The following is an 18,852-nucleotide window of genomic DNA, read 5'->3' as shown; positions in this document are numbered from 1 at the left end:
GTGTAATTTTGAAGGAAAGAGGACAGAGTTTCAGTCTGTATTCAGAGTCACTAGATACATGGAGAAATTGTAGGGCAGCAGGTGCGTGCTCCCTGGTGTTTGTCTTGGGGGCTGGTTGAGCAAGTGTTTAAAAAGGACAGGGAAGAGCAAGGGACTAGCCCTGGCCAGGACTTGGAGGGTGCCCGCATGTGACTGATGCACTGGGCACAGGTGTCTCTAAAGTAAACCCTGCTATCAAATGGTACAGTCTAGTGTTCAGCAAATAGCACATGCAGCGTTTAGGCCATGGGCAAGGTTTCTTTTTTTTTTTTTTTTTTTTTTTCCGGAGCTGGGGACCGAACCCAGGGCCTTGCGCATGCTAGGCAAGCGCTCTACCACTGAGCTAAATCCCCAACCTGTATGGGCAAGGTTTCTAATTCTCACAGAGTTATATTCTGGTTCCAGGAGGCCGAGCTATTTGTGGTGTCACTTTCAGTAATGATGACAGATACGGAGACCAGGAAGAGAGCCGGCAGGCATTTAGTTGAGAACCCTGACCAAATGAGTTTGGTGGTTTAGGACAGGACTGCCTTTCTTTGAGGGAATCTGGGTACTAGGAAAGCAAAAGGAGCCTCAGATTAGACGTTTGGTCATGTGGACTGGGCTTGCGTGGGGGTGAAGGGTATGATACATTATGGCTGGTGAGTCTTAGAAGTTTCATTTGACTGGCAGTGTTGCTTAGCTCTCTTCCTTTGTGGGGAATGTGTTAGTATGTTTTCTTCCCTGGTTATAAGCAGTTAATTCGTGAGGATTTGGTTAGATCCAAAAGTGTGTAATGTGACAGAGACCCTGGAAAGCTTTACCGATTAACTAGTCCCTGTAGAATAAATGGACTTAGAACGTGAGAGAATTCAGCCAGAGTGGAGTGGAGTACGAAACCATGTGCCCCTCTGGCCCTGAGACTGCTGAGAAAGGGGTAGAGATGTGAGCTGGTCGAGAGGCAGGAAAAGGAAACCATGATTAAATTCAGGTTTGGGCCTGGTCCATTATGAGATGCATTAGGCATAGAAGGCAGGAGGCTCAGCCTGTTACAGGAAGTGGAGTCTGGACACAGTGTGGGTTGCTGATAGAGTATGAGCTATCGGTATGAGTAGAACTCAGTGCTGTGTGACAGCAGAGTTATTGTTGGTCTGTCAATCTCTGTGGAGTAACAATGCCCATTTCCATGAAGCTTCTCTCATGGGCTTCAGGTTTATATATAGTACTTGGTACTTTGTGAGTGAGAAGTCCCTGGCTGAGGAAAAGATATTCAACTCTTAATACTTTTGAAGCTATCTTGGTGGGACTCATCTTATAACCCATGCAGGATTCCAACCAAGGTCAAGTCCCATTTGCTGAGCACTCAGTCCCAGACTTAGTGATGTGCTCAGAAGCACTTGTCTGGGAGTGAAATTCAGGAAGCATAGCCAGCAGCAAGTAGACTCCCAGGATCTGCCATTGGTTAGAATTACTAAACTCAAACACAAATATGTGAATTTGAACTTATTTAATATATAAAAGAAAGAATTAAAGATGATAGCATAGACACAGCTTAAAAAACACCAGGCAGAGAAAAGGGCCAAGTGGAAGCTCTATCATGAAAAGTGTTGCCCATTAAGTTAAAAATGATGTTGAAGGTTAGGCGAGGATGTTATAAGACATGAACAGATTTGTGTGAGGAGACCCTGCTTATGAAAGTTGAAGTCTGCCATGACAGGATAGTTCATCTTAGTTCTGCTCAAAATGGAGGACTCCCTTTACCTGCAGGGCCTCTCCTTCTCTGACATTATCTTGGACTACTGACTCCCCACACCCTCTACCTGGGAAGGCTGAGTAGTCCTTGGCACACCTGCAGACTTCCTCTTTTCCTGATAAGGATCTGCCCAGGCAGTACTGAGATTCCTGGAATGCCTTCTCATACAAATGAGGCACTCATAAGCGTTAAACTGCAGCCAGTCATTTTCATTACCCTGAAAACTCCTTCCTGCTCTCCAAAGTCCATAGACACTTCTGCTCACCCTGAGTAAAGTGTATGCACACAAGCCCACTCTGAGTAAAAGTATGTGCACAAGCTAAGATCGTCTAAGAGAGCTGTTTTACTGAAGATTGTGGGAGAAGGCCTTTGTGTAAAAGAACTATAGCACTAGCTCCCCCCCACACACACACACACAAATCCCCTCCTTGATGCAGCCCCCTGGTGTGCAGCAGTGTCAGGACACCCTGAGAGGGAGGAAGTAGAGGATGTGGAACCACAGCTGCCCTCCCCCAAACACACAGATTTGTGAACTGAAAAAACGAGAGTAAGGGAAGGGAAGGTAAAGTGATGGGAGATGAGAAAGAGAAGTTGGGACTGAGAAGAATAAAATGAGACATATCCACCAGGACTAAAGGAGAAGATGGACGATGGCATATTCAAAGAAACAGCTAACAGTGCTTTCCAAAATTCTCAGTCATATAAACCAACGCCAGTGCTTCACTGGAGCACTCTGAGGACAGGCTCTGCATGGCTAATGACATCTTTTAAGATAATTATCAGTGGCTGAGAAAGTTCTGCATTTCTAAGTAATATGATCCATGGGAGTCCATTTTAGCCTTTTCTCCTCATGGCTTTGAGCTTTGGCTTTTCATATTCATTCAGCAGGATGTTTGCACCCCTAAATATTGACTTGAAAAGTTAAGTTCCACCCCACTTTGTGAAGTTACAGGCCGGTGGATGTAGTGAGCCTGCAGCCCCTCAGCTGTGTGGTGAGGTACGCACTGGGACTGGACAGTGCAGTCAGGAGCAGGAAGTGAGCGGTTCAGCCATCTGCTCTGCTTCTCACCAGTGTACTTGTTTCACGGACAGCAGACATTTTAATCTTCTGGAGCTTATTTCCCTTCAGTTTGCTCTTTAAATTGCGTGTTAACCCAGCTTTGGGGCAGGGGGTGCTATTTAGTAATATATTGGAAGTAAGTGAGGCCATTCTTAATTCTAGTTCTTGGTAATTCATGATCCCTTTAAAGACTGTTGCCACTGTGATCTAAAATGGTGAGCAAAATATCTATAATGGTTTGGTTAATTTTTGTGTTAAAAAGTTTTATAATCTAATAGGTAGTTTTTAATACACTGTTTTTGTTTAGATAGTGAAGTCTTTATTGATGCCTAGTCCCTGATTTAAAACATTTATTTTAGAACTTAGAACATGTAAGAAGGTAGAAATTGCAAGGAAAGACTAGATAGATAGTGATTTATTCCCTGTGACAGAGTGCAGTCTTCATAAGCTTTAAGGGTTCCTAAAAGTTGAGGCTTTGCAATTACAGCCACGTCAGACAATGCTGGGAGTACATATGTGTTGGTTGTTAGAAGCTAAGATGGTCAGAGTGCAGCGAATCCTGCTGTCAGGTTCACCATGTTGTCTGTCCACTGGGCTGCCCACCCTGGGAGTGAGCCGATGGAGTGAAGCTGTGTCTTGGATTTAGAGTTCTGGCAGAGCTCCAGAAGTAAGAGAACAGCATATCGTTATTTCTAGCTCTTGAATGAGTCAAATAATAGCTTTGTATTCAGTATTATATTTTATTTCAGTCTAAGAATTAACTAAAAATACCATAAAATTAGAGAAGGTGTTGTGACTGCCACCTCGGTTCAGTTGTAGCACATTTCTCTCATGCCAGACACCTGCTGTCTGAGGTAGCTACTCCCTTCTCAGCCCCCAGCTCCTGCCAACCTGATTGTCCTATCTTTAAATGTTGCATTTCTCAACATTTCTTGTAAAACAGGAGAAGACAGGCTTTTCTGCATGGCTTCTTTTGTCAGTGTGTTGGTCGCCATGACTCACTGTAGCACGAGAAGCACATTTTCCTGCTCCTCATACAGATCTGACCTACTTGCTGAACAGACAACAGCTGGCCGTCCTCTGCAGCATCTTTGAAACAGATGTCTAGTCCTCACTGTCAGTAGAATAAAGTTGTTGTGTAAGAGGCAGGGGATTACTTTAATACAGCCAGCATTGCCATTAACTGTGTTTGAGACATGTTCAGGAGAGGGGAAGTCTCTGTGGAGCTCATGCTCAGTTCTGTCAGCTGTTCACCAGGACTGTGCTGCTGGCTTTGGTGCTGGAGAACAGCTCTGGGCAGGCCTTTGCTCTGGTCCCTGCTGGGACCCACACTCTTGCTCCAGCCTGCTCCACCCCCAACACTGACGCGGGCCAGGAGGACATGGTACAGGTAGCAGAGGAGCCGCCATCTTCTGCAGCCAGCCACATGATGCTGAGAGCCCACCAGGGAGCCTCAGCTAAGAATGACCTGCTAGACCCTTGTGGGGTAGGGTAGGCTTTCATAGTACCGTCCATTCTTCTGTGTGTGTGCCTTGTGCATCAGTGTTAGCTAAATGACCTGTTTACATGACAGAGTGCAGAGTAGGGAGGCTGATTTCTGATTATTAGTGGCTTATTAGCTAGAAATATATCTGAAACTTTATTTTTAACAGGAAATATTGCAAAATGTTTTTTTAAAGGTATATGTGAAGTATAAATATAGAACTTTTAGGTCCATGGTGTTTTTTATAGCTACACATTTAAAATCTTCCTGAAAGTTGGAAAGATAAGTAACTTAACTTAGCGGAGCTCATTTGTGTCTGGGATTGGCAGTGGCTCCTCATTACCACTCTGCCGAGCAGCTCAGCGCTAATCAGTACTGGAGCTGTGGGTTTGGGTCTTTGGGAGCCATTACACAGTCTCAACTGTCCTGGGTGCAGTGCCAGTGATAACGGGTACAGCTTCAGTCTCCTAATCCTTACGGGCTGTGCTTCCTCATGGAATAATTCTGTTTTAAACTGTGGTTCGACAAGACTTGTTTCCTGTGTCCTGCTCCATTGACCACGTGCTCTGGCTCCCTCAGCATGCTCATATTGCTAACATAGTGTTCAGTGTGAATAGAGAGACGTGGCTTTAGAAAGAAGAAGAACGTCTTTTTCAGATGTTACAAATGTGCTGCAAATCAAATGCTATAACCAAGTAAATGTAAAGAACAAATCTGCGTCCCATATGGAAACGAGGGATTTCTGAAGTCTCTGCCTCTCAGAGCATTTCCACCTAATGTGAGGAAGCCCTGGCCTGAAACTGGGGGAATGGTAGACTACACACAGTGCAGCTAATGCAGGAGCTGGTGACTAGTGACTGGGATAGAGCAACAGTAGCAGCAAAGCATTTCCTGATGCACTTTGTGATTTTTTTCAAGTTAGCAGAGGAATTCAGAAACAGCAGAAGTGTGCCAGTTGAGTAACTCAGAAACTTATATGGCCAAAGTAACTTAATACATGTTCTTTAAAAAGTAGTTGAAATTTAAATGTGCATGAAAAATAATCACACAGTATTTTTTCTTTATGGCCAGAGTCTGTCGTCTGTGCATCTAAGAAGTGTTGGGAAAGTTGCCTGGTCTAGCAGGCTCTCCCACTGCGACAACAGAAGCATTGGGGTGGGGGTTCTGCTGAAAATAGTGTCAGGTCCCTCCTGAAGTATCTGTGGTGAAAGGTGCGCAAGGAAGGCAGGCTGGAGCATCAACTCTCCTGCTGACGGGGTCTCTTCACCCTGGTCTTGCCTTTCTGCATTCTAGTCTCCACTGCGTCCCTTGGTCTGTTTGCCACTTGCCTAAAGCATCCCGCTGTGGTCCAGGGCTCTGGCTGTCCTTCTTGCCTGGTGCACGGCTCACTCATATTCTCAGGCTTGGGGAGCTGTCCTCTTGTTCTCGGAAGCTTCTTTTCCCTTCTAGAGACCGCTTTGAGGACCTCCTGAATAACCCCAGAACATGCTGACTTCTTACCCTGCTGACTTTTTACTGGGGATACAGGGAGTTTCTTGAGTCAGAAAGTCAAACAAATCAACCCACTTTTATTTCCCACTCCTGCAACCTTGGTGCACAACGTGGTTGTCAATAAGTGTTTGTTGGCCAGAAGCATCTTGTTGGGGATAAAGGAGGTAGGTACCTTTTAGGTGTTTGGTAAATACCATCTAACAGCTAAATTTTCTTTATTAAAATGTTAATATTAGTAGTCCTGAGCTCCTGTAACTAAGGTAAAATCACCTGGTTGTTCATTCTGGTGTACTGAGAAGTTTCCATACACTGAGCTTTCATGGCATATTTACTAATGTTGGTTTTCCTTGGTATCTCACGGCATCGCCGGTTAATGGCTCTGACGTCCATGGGGGCTGTATATGAGTAGGTGTGTGTATGTCTCATGTTTTCTACTTCTGTATTTCTCATTCAGCTTTGTTTGTGGTCTGTCTCTTAGAAGACACATTTGCAAAGGTTTTAGTTTTGTGTTCATTTTGATAATTTCGTAGTAGATGGTTTTAATCTATTCATCTGTACTGTGATTACTCATACCCTAGGCCAATTCTATAACTTTTTAGACATTTCTATTTTCATTCTTTTTACTTCTTATACTCTCACTTTCTTTTAGACGATCATTTTGTTGTTTTTTGCTTTTCCTGAGTTTTGAATGCTATAGATTTTATTTGTATTTTTAAATCCCCAAACTTTGCCAGTTGGATCTAGTATTAATTCAGTTTTTTCTACTAACTGTACCATAGTTGTGAGCACAGTTAGCCCTCACCAAGCCTTCTTGTTCTCTATGCTGTTGTAGAGTTCCTTTCACCTTTTAATCCTTAGGTGTTACATTGTAAATGGTGACACAGGTGTGTTAGTGCCTTCAGTGGGGACTTGCTCGCGTGTCCGTGTGTCCGTCCCTTCTATTTGTGTCTGCTTGTCTTCAGCTGCATTTTGTAGGAGCTCTTTAAAGTAATCACTATTAGTAAAATTCCCTACACTTTGTGTACCTTGAAATCCTTGACAGTTCATCCTTAACTGGCTGTCTGACTGTGTATAGTGTTCCAGACAGTGTTTTTCTTTGGTGTTGTGTTACTTCACTGTCCTCTGACCGCTGAAGTGTGCTCCGACTCTCTCATTCCACTGAGGCCATCTGCTTTCTCCTGATAACATTTTAAAGTATATTTCCTACTGTCGATAGTGTCGATACTGGTCATCAAATGTTACTCTTGTTTTCACCAAAGCTAACTAATAATGTTCATGTGTACACATCCCCTTGTCACCAGCACCTACATAAAAGTCAGAGCCTCCCTCCAAGTCACAAGACTCCTCTCTGTACCCATTTTAGTCAGTACAGCGTTCAGAATTCTTCACCCTGCTTCCTGCCTCCTGGGAACTTCTCAGCAGTGGTCTGTCTCTACAGCTGCCCTCCACTGCTCCCTCCAGCCGCCATCCCTGAACCGACCGACTGTGGAGAGGTGCTCTCAGGCTGTCACTTGTCTGCGTTTGCCCTTCCAGTGCTATTGGTGCTTGGTCCATTGTCGTGTTCTTCTGTGTCTTACTTCAGAACCTTGAGTTTCTCTCCCTACAGCTTTAATTGTTTTCCTTTCTTCTTGACACTATTTTGTTTCATTTCTGTAATTTTTAAAAATGTCTTGTGTTTGAGATGACTGTTTACCTCAAAATAGTGACTTAAAAAAGATTTGCTATAGTAATTTTCCCAAAATTTAGTTTCTGCTGTAATTATTGATTGTATTTTGTTTTCATAACATTAGATTTCTTTGTGATGGGGAACCTCGTTATGGGGTTTGCTTTGAGTGGACAGTGGTGTGGGGTCTTGTTTCCATGTCTTCCCTCCTGCCTATTCCCTACACCCTGGCATATGGTTATCTTTTGTCCTCAAAGGTAATTTGCCACAGCTTCTGTTGCTGAGAGATGTTTTAGTCCTCTCATTTCTTATCCTTTGGCTCCTGAAGCCTTGACTGGTTGTTCTCTCAGCCCCACATCTTTCCCTTGGCCTCTAGACTCAGAAACCTGTACATCTGTAGTGTCGCTCCTGTGCACATTTTAAGTTTTGTATTTTTTCTGTTGCATAGAAATGGTCATAGTTGGCTTCACGGATGTATTTTATTTTTGTTTATACTATATTCATTCTGTGCTGTGTAGTGCTAACAAGGTTTCTGAATTTGTCCCAAACACTTAACAGGAAAGTATTGTAATTGATACAGTTTCTCTTAATGGAATAGTCAAATTGTCCTTTAAAGGTGGGGGTGGGATGGGGGCTGAGAGGCAGAAGGATTAGGAAGCCAAGACTGTCCTTGTCTACTGAAGCCTAGCATGGACTGTATGAAATTTCATTTCAAAAACAAAAATAAAAATCAAGAGACAAAAAAAAAATAAAAGTAAAGTAAAATAAAATTAAGAGACAAGGAATCTTTATTTATCCCAGAAAATAAACACATTTGTTGTTATTATCTCTATGAGTATGGATTTATTTTTAAAATTTCATCTATCTTTGTATTAATTTTTATTGTGGTAAGTATATCCACTGTATAGCTTTAGGAAAACATAAAATATCCACACACATGTGCAAACACATTGAGAACTAATTGTATTTCTAATGCTTTCTTATTCACTCATGCTATACATATGTTCATATTAATTTTCATACTTAAAAGAATAAAGCAGGGCTGGTAAGAGGCTCAGTACCTGCCTCCCAGCTCGATGACTTGAGTTCGGCCCATGAGACCCATGTGGTTGAAAGAGAAAACCAACTGCCATGAATTATCTTCTGACTTCTACACATGAGCCATGTATTATGTGCATGTATACACACACACACACACACACACACACACACACACAGGCACGCACGCACGCACGCACGCACGCACACACGCACGCACCAGTAAATAAATAAATAATAAAATGTAATTTTAAAACAGACCAACCAACCAAACCCACTGTTGTTTTCTAGGTGAAGCTGTGAGTGCTGGAGACGCGCTGTGTGAAATTGAGACTGACAAGGCTGTGGTCACCTTAGATGCAAATGACGATGGGATCTTAGCCAAGATAGTGGTAAGACGTGGATTCTTTCTTTATGTAAACTCCTTGAATAAAATCCCTCTGTGTGTCTTGTTATCTACTATATAATACATTTTAATTCACATCTTAATATTTTAGTGTCAAAATTTAGTAATTACCTTTTTCCCATAGGTTTTTTTATAGGGTGGTTTAGGATAACATTTTAGACCATTTATAAAGAGCAAATAATATAACCAATTTAAACCTGTGTGGGGGTAAAGCATGGCTGTTGGGCTCTGCCACGTGCTCACTGTGGAGCCCACCAGCAGTCTGTCCCTGCAGCAGACAGTGTGGTGTTGGTGTGGCAGCTGAGACTGTGGGCCCATAGTCTCTGCCAGGTTGACGGTAAGTGGGAAGTGTTGCCAGCTCTACATGACGTCGAATAAGTAGCAGGTTCATTTTGCTGATGTCTTTCCCTTAGATGCAGAGGAGGTTAAGTCATGTGGGGGAAGATTAAGTAAGGGATGCATAAACATCACTCTAGGACTCGGTTCTGCTGCTGTGCCCATCAGAGCTGCTGGGCACTCAGCCCTTGGAACATCAGCTCCACCATTAGTCATGGTTGGTTGTGACTGGCCACTGAGTATCCAGATTGCCCTCTCTCTACCACTTGAATTGCAGAAGCAAGCTGTCCCTCTGATGGCCGTCCTTTGTGAATGGGTGTTTGTGTCTTTAGACGAAGCTTAGGTATGCCTACCCCCAACCCTCTTTGTCTATTCTGTCCACATACACAGTTCATTAGGACTCTGTCTTCTGGCTGGATGTGGACCTCTCTCTGTTCTGTCCACATGCACAGTACTTTAGGAGTTAATACTCTAGTTCCATGTAGACCTTCTTCCTGTCATTTGTTTCCTACTACGAAATGATCTTGTTGGGTGTTTTGTTTTCTTAGCTCCTGATTCTCAACGCTCTAATATTTCCAACATCCACTTAAAACACACCAGTGAACATACAATTAATGTACTTGAGCGAAATATGAATTGAAGGGTACATTTTTTCTGTCTTTATAGCTGGAAAAATCTACACCAAAAGTAGTTTGCTTAATAATTTGTATAGTATTTTGCAAAAGAAAAAAATTGCTTGAACTACCATATGCCACAAACTCAACTACATTTTCCTGTGTGTGTTTTGGCAACCTGTTCTTGGCTGCAGCTTTGGCTTGCCTGGCTGTGCAAGTCTCCCACAATAATAGCATTCTCCACTTAACTGCTCAGTAATGCATTTCAGTGCTAGCCATTCCAGTGGCCAGGAGTGTTTATCCTTCTGCTCCTAACCTCTGAAAAGAGGTGGGAAATGGATATAGTTGGTGGCTGCTTTAGTGACAGTTATTTCCCCACCAGAGGAAAGACTGTATATACTAGGCCTTGGTGATTTTACTAGTATCCTAATACCTTCTGAGTAATAGGATTAAGCAGTGTGCTCCTGCCAGTTGGTATGCAGTTTTACCAGGCAGAATGGGGCAGAAGGCATGAAGGTGCTATTTCTGGTCTTCTTCCCTCCCATCTCTCTCTGTCCAAGCAGTAGCTATGCCTTTGCTTTTCAGTGTGGAGTCATCCTTATATTTGTAAATATAATAACGATTTGCTAAGAAGATGTATGACAGACTTTTATTCTCAGAGTCAGGCAGTTAGTTGTGCTTATTAAACATAGGGGTTCTATAAAACTGCATCCTGCATCTATCATCACTGAGGCATTAATGCGTAGTTGGAATTCACATTTTTAAGAAGGTTATGAATTACACTCTTGGTGATGTAATTCTGAGGTCACTGGTAAGTTTGTGTGTTCAATCTTTGTAAGAAGTGTTGCCTATGTAGCATACTATAGATGCCAGACTAGGAGGGCTGTATGAAACCCAGACCTAAAACAAACGTCTGTGGATAGTAAAGCAATTAAGACAAGACTTGGTCATCTGGATACTGAGAACTGAACAGTTATTCTCAGTTAGTCTAGTGTCATGGTGTATCTGTTACTGCAGCTAGTAACAGCTGGCTATGTGAGCATAGTAATGATCAGTTTTTGAGGCAGTTTGTCTCACTATATTCCTGAGTATGTGCTGGGATATTAGGCATGAATTTCCAATCCTTACTGAATGTACTCGGTAATCTAATATTAATCCCTGTTGAGTGTATTTGTTTTAATTTAGTATCTTGAAGGCAAACACAGAAATTATAATTATATTTTTACTGTATATGTCAAGTGACAGGCATTGTTCAAAGTCCCTTATATCAGGAACTCCTTTATCCCTCCCAACAAATCTTTGAGAGCTACTGTTGCTATTTTCTCTTGGCAGATGAAACAGACAGGGCAAAAACTCATTCCTATGCTCATCTACCATTGTTACTAGCTATAGTAACAGACAGTGTTGAAACTCAGGAGGCTATACAAGTGGGAGGGAAAACAGCTCACTTGAACCACAGACTGTAAGTAGAGCAGACAGTGAAAAGACTTTGTTGTTTTTTGTTTTTATTGAAACATTGGTATAAGAGCTGTAGAGGTTTTTGATTGAGTAAGAACATCTTGGATGCTTATTGTCCCAGACTCTTGGTTTTCGTAGAGTGACATCATGGAGAGGGGATGTTGCAAAGGCCTGCTAGGTTTCTAGGTGTGATTTTGCAGATTATTTATGCCTCTGTTAATGTGTTTGCACCAGCTTTGATTATTTGCTAACTACAATAGAAGTAAATGTCTACACCAAACTAGCATGCCTAGAAAAGACTTAATTCACTTGAAGATTTTAATGATTGTAAGTGGAACTGTAAGGACCATCCCCTTCTTTAACTTATGTTGTATTGTCAAGTTGTAGCCTGGTGTGTCATGTGTCCTTCTCCACTCTAGTCTGTTTTCCACTGATAAGCACTAAGCTTGAAAAGCTCCCTAACCCATAGAGTTTACGTTTATTTTAAATTTCAGGATAGTGTCCATACTAATAAACATCAAGGTTACTGTTTAACGTATCCTACCATTCCATAAGTCAAGCTCTTCATGGCAATTGTTACATTACTGAACATCTTGTACCCTGTCATATTAGTCATTAAACTGATCTGTAATGAATGTTAGTAGTTGAGAGGAAGTAAGAGGAAATCATAAAGAAACAGCATTGTCTCCCACTACCAAAACTAAATGATTAAAGATTTGCTCAAACTTGTTTTAATAAATAAATTACAATTATTGTTTTGAAAAACAAATTTGTGCTACTGGCATGTTTAAAATATTTTTGTTTTAAAAAAATCTTTATCTTGTTTCGATTTTTAGTTGACAGATACCATCTGAAAACAGTATCTTTTTGACTAGGACACCACTGTATCACTGATGCACTTCCGAAAAGCTCCTGAGATAGTTCCTGGGTTTTTAGGTAGATGTTCCAGGAAAAACTTAATAGGGATAGACATGAACTATCCTTAAAATTAGCCAGAATTGTTAACCAGCTCTATCTGCATTATGGGACAGTTTTCCCTCCAGAGACTAAATTTACTGAGAAAGTTTTACTTAAAATTAATTAGTATTATTTACTTAGGAGTAAGTAGATAGGATGAGTTAATTTGGATGAGTTAATGCCTCATGAGCTGTTAGAATTCTGAACCATGTAGAGACTAGTGACGACAGGTAGTTGATTGACTTCTGCACCCACAGCCTCAGTGGATAGGAAATATTGGTATGAGAGAAGAAGTAAGGGAAACTCTAGCTGGCTTAGAAGGCTGGCAGAAAATTCTGGATTGCTCATTTCTGGAGGCAACATTAGTACTTGGGAGAGCTAGAGGAGTATCGGGGACAGAATGTGTTCAGGTGGCAGCTGAAAGAGGAGAGCCCTCTGTCTTAGGTGCCCTTTGGCTCAGGTCGTCCTTGCACCTGTAGACTTAGTGACCTCATGTAACCCTGCGTTTTCTATCCCAACCTTTGTCTTTTTAAAATGCAGGTTGAAGAAGGTGCTAAAAATATAAAGCTGGGTTCGCTCATTGCTTTGATGGTTGAAGAAGGAGAAGACTGGAAACACGTGGAAATTCCCAAGGATGTCAGCGCTCCACCTCCAGTTCCAAAGCCACCAGCGCCTCCTCAGCCCTCTCCACAGACGCAGACTCCTTGCCCTGCCAGGAAGGAGCGCACAGTAGGGACACCACCACGGTGAGTGCATTTATGTGAATATGTATGTCTATCAAACATGGTTATTGTGTAAAAAGGGTTGTGACTATTCTAGGGGCTTGAAGTAAGTATCATGTTCAAAGCATCTTCCACTTTTCTCTTCGGATACTGAAACATAAGATGATTATTTTACATCCTCCTTCATTTGATAAACAGTTAGTGAATGCCTGTTTTGTTTGGGCCTTCTAAAAGCATTCCTTGCCCAGTATAGAATAAAATTATCTGTATCTATGTTAAACCTCAATTAGGTTCTAAAATTGCAGCTGTTTGTGAGAATAAACTTAATTTTTGTGTTTCCATTCACAGAATTCAGATTACTAAAATGTAAATTCAAGTGTCCAGAGTTATAATTGATACAAAATGGAAATTTCATTTTACTATATGTTCCTGTTCAGACAGTTCAGTATTTGAGATTCTGACAAGGGTAAATTTTTTCCAACTGTTCTATAATAGTACAGGTACTTGTGGACATTGTCCCCAGCTCCCAGTGCCATTGTTACAGATAGGTACCTCTGCACATGGCTTTTATGTCGGTGCTCATGCCCCAGCCCTACTAGTGTTTACAAAGCAAACTATCACAGTGTTGTGATAATTTGATCAGAGAGTACAGTATGATGTTCGATCTGGATAATCATAATGACCTTTTAGTTCCTAACCACAGAGCGTTTCTCATCCCCATGTCGGACTCCCTGTATTTTCTCCTCTCTGACTTACGCTGACAGTCAGAAGCCATCTTACCTGTGTTCTGAACATTTACTCTTATTAAAAGGTTATTTATAATTGGTAACTACTCATCTGGTTTATAAGTGTTTTAAATAGCTAAAATAGATTGATACAGATTAGTTTATGTGACTGGTTATCCTGAGACTCACTTTAGCTTCAGTATTAGGAGCTCACTGTCCTGATTATCAGCAAAGCTGTTGACATTTAGATCTATTCAGATCAATGTAAGTGTTAAGTATTTCATTCGTCTCCATGTTTTTATTCTTAGGCTCCGCTTAAGTCCAGCTGCCCGCAACATTCTGGAAAAACATTCATTGGACGCCAGCCAGGGCACAGCCACAGGCCCTCGAGGGGTCTTCACTAAAGAGTATGTGTGCTTGTGTAATCCCCAGTCCCTTCACTTACCTTTTTCTGAAAGGATTTTTAAACAACCTTGTTTAAGAACAAGACACACTGTTCTTTTGTGGTTTTAATTGCTTTTGTTAGTGTAAGTTATATTCCTTGCGAGGGTTTTCTGAATAATTGCACTATTATTAAGATTTAAGTTTAATTTAGTAACCAAGCAACATCCTTAGAAATGGTGATGATGCAGAAAATTAGAGCATCAGGCAGGGAAACGTACTTCAACTTGTATAAGATCATCCCAATCGCTTGGATTTCCTAGGTATGAAGGTGCACCTTTAAAATAATTCAATTCTTAGCTCTTCAGACTTTGCTCACTTCATTCAGAGGAGTCTCCATCTGCAGTTAACTCTCTTAAGGATATCCTTTTCTCTTTCATTGATCTGCCTGTGAGTTAATACCAGTTTAATTATAAATGTTTTATAGTATGCTTTAGAATCTGATAGGCATTGCAGATTTCCCTTGTTTATTTCTTCAGCAAAGTAGCTTTATTGGTGTGTGCTTCTTTTAAATCCTCACCAGTGCCAGGGTCTGCAGATGGCAGAGAGCAGGGTTAGCTCAGTAAGAGCTGGTCTGACATCTTTGTGTAGGCAGGTCTCTCCAGTCAAGACATTGATGTATCTTTGCCTTTGTTTAAAATTGTCTCTCAATAGTCTGTTAAAACAATGGGCCTTTCTCTAGGAACTTAGCCCAATAAAGGTACAACAGAGACTGGTCCGATGGGCTGTGACCTGTGTGAAATCCTCACAGCAGTGTGTGACTCCAGTACTGGTTAGATTGACGGTGGTGCTGGAAGTTTTAGGATGTAGGTAGAATGGATGGATGTAAAGTGTGGTTCTGCCCAAGGAAGCTGGTTTTTTTTCTACTGGTTTATAATTACTTACCAGTCTGTGCATTAGAACTCTGCAAAAATGGAATACAACAACTATCTTCATAATAAGATGGATTTGCCTTGTCTGTTATCTGAGGGACAGAATAAACTGTTTGTTTAGTTCATTAACCACTGAAGATTTGAAGAAATGCAAAATAATTATAGCTATACTGAGAAGGATCAGCTCGGCAAGTCCATGCAGCATAAATTGCAGCAGATGATGGCCTCTGAGGTAAAGAGAGCAGTGAGGTAAAGCTCATAAAGTAGTGCAGGTAGGAGATAATGAATACTGTCCTTAACGTGCATGAAAACCATGCAAGAGGCATCAAGAGTGTCTGTGATCCTCAAATAAGGAATTTGAGGAAGCGTTTGCCAAGGCAGAGTAACTGATGACTGAGCTTTCTGTCACATTGCAAAGCTGTCTGGGAATTGTGTGATAAAGATGAGAGAGACAGTGTGTATAGGTCATGAAGCAAAGATTGTCATTGAGATCAGCAGCAGAACATCATTTAGAAAACTTGATTTCTGTGCTAGGATATTGGGAAGTGGTCACAAGTCAAGGAATATAGGGTCTGAGGAAAGGTGCTTGAACTTAGTTACTAGGTGCCCTTTGGAAGGCAGCTTAGTGGTTGGTAGTAGTGGTGGGACAGCAAAGACTGACACGGGACTGTATGCTCCCCACCCCCATGCCCACCCCACCCCTCACTCTATGCCCCACCCCCTTAGGGTTTCTCCACATAGACTACTCGGGCTTTGAATGTGCTGCAATGTCGCAGTGCTTATCCTGCCTGCTAAATGTATGTTTGATTCTTGCATAAATATTTTAAGAACTTGTTTAAATTACAATAGCATAGTTATCCTTTTGCTACCTTAAGGAAACAGTGTTACAAGTTACCTTCATGATGCTCTCCCATTCTTCCACTATTTCTCAGTTCTTTCCCTGGCCTTTATGCCTTCTCTACCATATAAGGAAGTCAACTTTATTCTTTTAAGTATTAACCATTCCAGAAGACTTAACAAGAAAAAGTGATCCTTAACAATGACTTTATGAAATTCATAGGCAAATGGATGGAACTGGAAAATATCATCCTGAGTGAGGTAACCCAATCACAGAAAAACACACATGGTATGCACTCATTGATAAGTGGCTATTAGCCCAAATGCTTGAATTACCCTAGATGCACAGAACACATGAAACTGAAGAAGAATGACCAAAATGCGAATGCTTCATTCCTTCTTTAAAAGGGGAACAAGAATACCCTTGGGAGGGAATAGGGAGGCAAAGTTTAGAACAGAGGCAGAAGTAACACCCATTCAGAGCCTGCCCCACATGTGGCCCATACATATACAGCCACCAAACTAGATAAGATGGATGAATCAAAGAAGTGCAGGCCGACAGGAACTGGATGTAGATCTCTCCTGAGAGATACAGCCAGAATACAGCAAATACATAGACGAATGCCAGCAGCAATCCACTGAGCTGAGAACGGGACCCCCGTTGAAGGAATCAGAGAAAGGACTGGAAGAGCTTGAAGGGGCTCGAGACCCCATATGTACAACAATGCCAAGCAACCAGAGCTTCCAGAGACTAAGCCACTACCTAAAGACTATACATGGACTGACTGTGGGCTCTGACCTCATAGGTAGCAATGAATATCCTAGTAAGAGCACCAGTGGAAGGGGAAGCCCTTGGTCCTGCTAAGACTGAACCCCCAGTGAACTAGATTGTTGGGGGGAGGGCGGCAATGGGGGGAGGATGGGAAGGGGAAGCCCATATAGAAGGGGAGAGGGAGGGGTTAGGGGGATGTTGGCCCAGAGACTGGGAAGGGGAATAACATTAGAAATGTAAATAAGAAATACTCAAGTTAATAAAGATAAAAAAACAAAACAAAACAAAAAAAAAACAAGTTTTGTTTTTGTATGTTAAGTTTAACATTAAGGTGAAGTTTGGAGAGACGATTGCCCCAGTGGCTTCTACAGAAATGCTGTCCTATACAACAGTTGTAGAGCGAGAGGCTTTAGCTTAGGCCTCTCCCAGGATGCCTTAGCAGTGTGCTCTGGAAATGATGAGCACTGTCTTCTTTCCACTGTTGTCAGCTCAGAGTGCAGGTGGCTGGTGTGACAGCCGTTCTGATCAAAGAACAACAGCCCGAGCCACTGTGTCTCTGGAGAAGAGCACAGGCTCAGAGCTGGTGTTCAGATTTCACGTTAAGACAGAGGTAGTGCTCCAGGTGCATGTTGTACAGAAGCACAGTCATGAGTTAGTCTGCCTGCCTGACAAGTGCCAGGCCACGGTCAGAGGCTCATTAGCACCATCAGCCTTAATATCTTTGCTGTATCTAATTATTAACCAGAGTTGCACTTAATGTCTTTGTTCCTTGTTGACCACAGCATCAGAACTTGGCATCTTAGGCAGTTGTCTAGTTTAAGGAGTAGTTTTCAGAATTAGTTGGTGAGCACTGGAGTGAGTTACCTTCTGAGGCACGGAAAGGCTCTACTTGAGCTAATTTCCCAAGCACCCTCTGCTTTCCTACCAGAACATGCTTCATTTGTTTTTCTCCCACGTTTTAGAGTTCTTAATGCCTAGCAGTGCTTCCAGTTCAATCTAATTATTTAATGGGCAGAAATCATTAAAATCATCTCTGCATTATAGCTAAATTGTTGGCTGTTATTAAACAACACTTAACATTTACACTTTATGGGCTATATAATTATAAAGTCAATAATAAAAGTTTATTCCAAATCAATGGTTAGAATTATTTTCTACTTGATTTTTATGAATAATGACTCCTCTTTGCTTTTTTTTCTCATGAAGCTCTAGCTTGCCCAGTAATCTTATTTATTTTAGGCTTAAAACCAAATCACATCTTTTTTGACAAAGCCGTCATGCAAACAGGGAGGTGTGGCTATGTTTAAGCACCATAGTTTGTAGATCGTTAAGTTAAAATACTAGCCATTAGATTTTTATTAATCTCTGTATTTTGATCTAATGACTGAGTAAGCAAGAAATCTCTGCAAGGAAATGTATTTGGTATTTGCTGATAATACACTTTGCTAGATAATTATCTAAGTACCTCACATGAAATGGGAAGGAACTAGAATGCTGGGCTGTAACTTCTAAGTGCCCTAGAAAGGGAGATTTCCTGTTTTGGAGGTACCGTTCAGAGTCAGTAGCCTTATTTTATATCAATGCTAGAATTTTCATGTAGCTGGCCTTTGGGCTCAACAGAAGTCTCCAGGAATCATGTCAGCTATCATTGACCTTAACACATAAAGTCATAATTTAGGTTTGGGTTATAAATATTATGGGTAAAAATTGATCTTCAAGTAGAAGTAAGCTGGTTAAAAGCCTTACAGGTCCACAGATCAGTCCCTGGGACATGTGTCCCGTTCAGTCCCTCAGCTACTCTATCGCTATCTCCAGGCTGTGGTCCAGTCTTTGAGAAGCTATACTGCCTCCAGCTATTGTCCTGTGACTTTCTGTATGGTGAGTAAAGGGCCCTTGTCAGAAAGTCCTGCTAGTAGCTGTAGATTAGGCATATCCCAATTCCTTGTTCAGTCCCAGTGTTTGGCTACTGTGGATTCATTCTTAGCTAGTCTATTCTTAGGACAAAATTGCTTTCACTTTATTTGATTTGCATAGCATGTCCACAGCTATTAGAAAGGTAGAAAACACAGACTTTGCAGCTAGCTCTGAACCTCAGTGTACCCCAGTGTTCTCAACCCTGGCTGTACTTGGCTCCCTGCCTCACCACCCTGGTTGCTACACTTCTATTCTGGCCTTTCTTTTCTTAGAAACCTCATCTTGGAAGCCA

General features: G+C 41.7%; 1 protein-coding gene across 2 annotated transcripts in view; it reads left to right on the top strand.

Moving 5' to 3' along the window:
• Pdhx (pyruvate dehydrogenase complex, component X) overlaps positions 1-18,852 on the top strand; it is a 60,291-nt gene that overhangs the window by 24,593 nt on the left and 16,846 nt on the right. For both annotated transcript variants that reach the window (XM_063283706.1, NM_001394536.1), the window contains exons 3-5: positions 8,798-8,898; positions 12,818-13,023; positions 14,033-14,131. In XM_063283706.1, the coding sequence (XP_063139776.1) occupies positions 8,798-8,898; positions 12,818-13,023; positions 14,033-14,131 (406 nt within the window). The remainder of the gene's footprint in view (positions 1-8,797; positions 8,899-12,817; positions 13,024-14,032; positions 14,132-18,852) is intronic.

The sequence above is a fragment of the Rattus norvegicus genome, chromosome 3 (assembly GCF_036323735.1).
Source record: "Rattus norvegicus strain BN/NHsdMcwi chromosome 3, GRCr8, whole genome shotgun sequence".
Classification (NCBI taxonomy): domain Eukaryota; kingdom Metazoa; phylum Chordata; class Mammalia; order Rodentia; family Muridae; genus Rattus; species Rattus norvegicus.
Note: the sequence above shows the minus strand (reverse complement) of the source record. Positions and strands in the feature narration are given on the sequence as shown.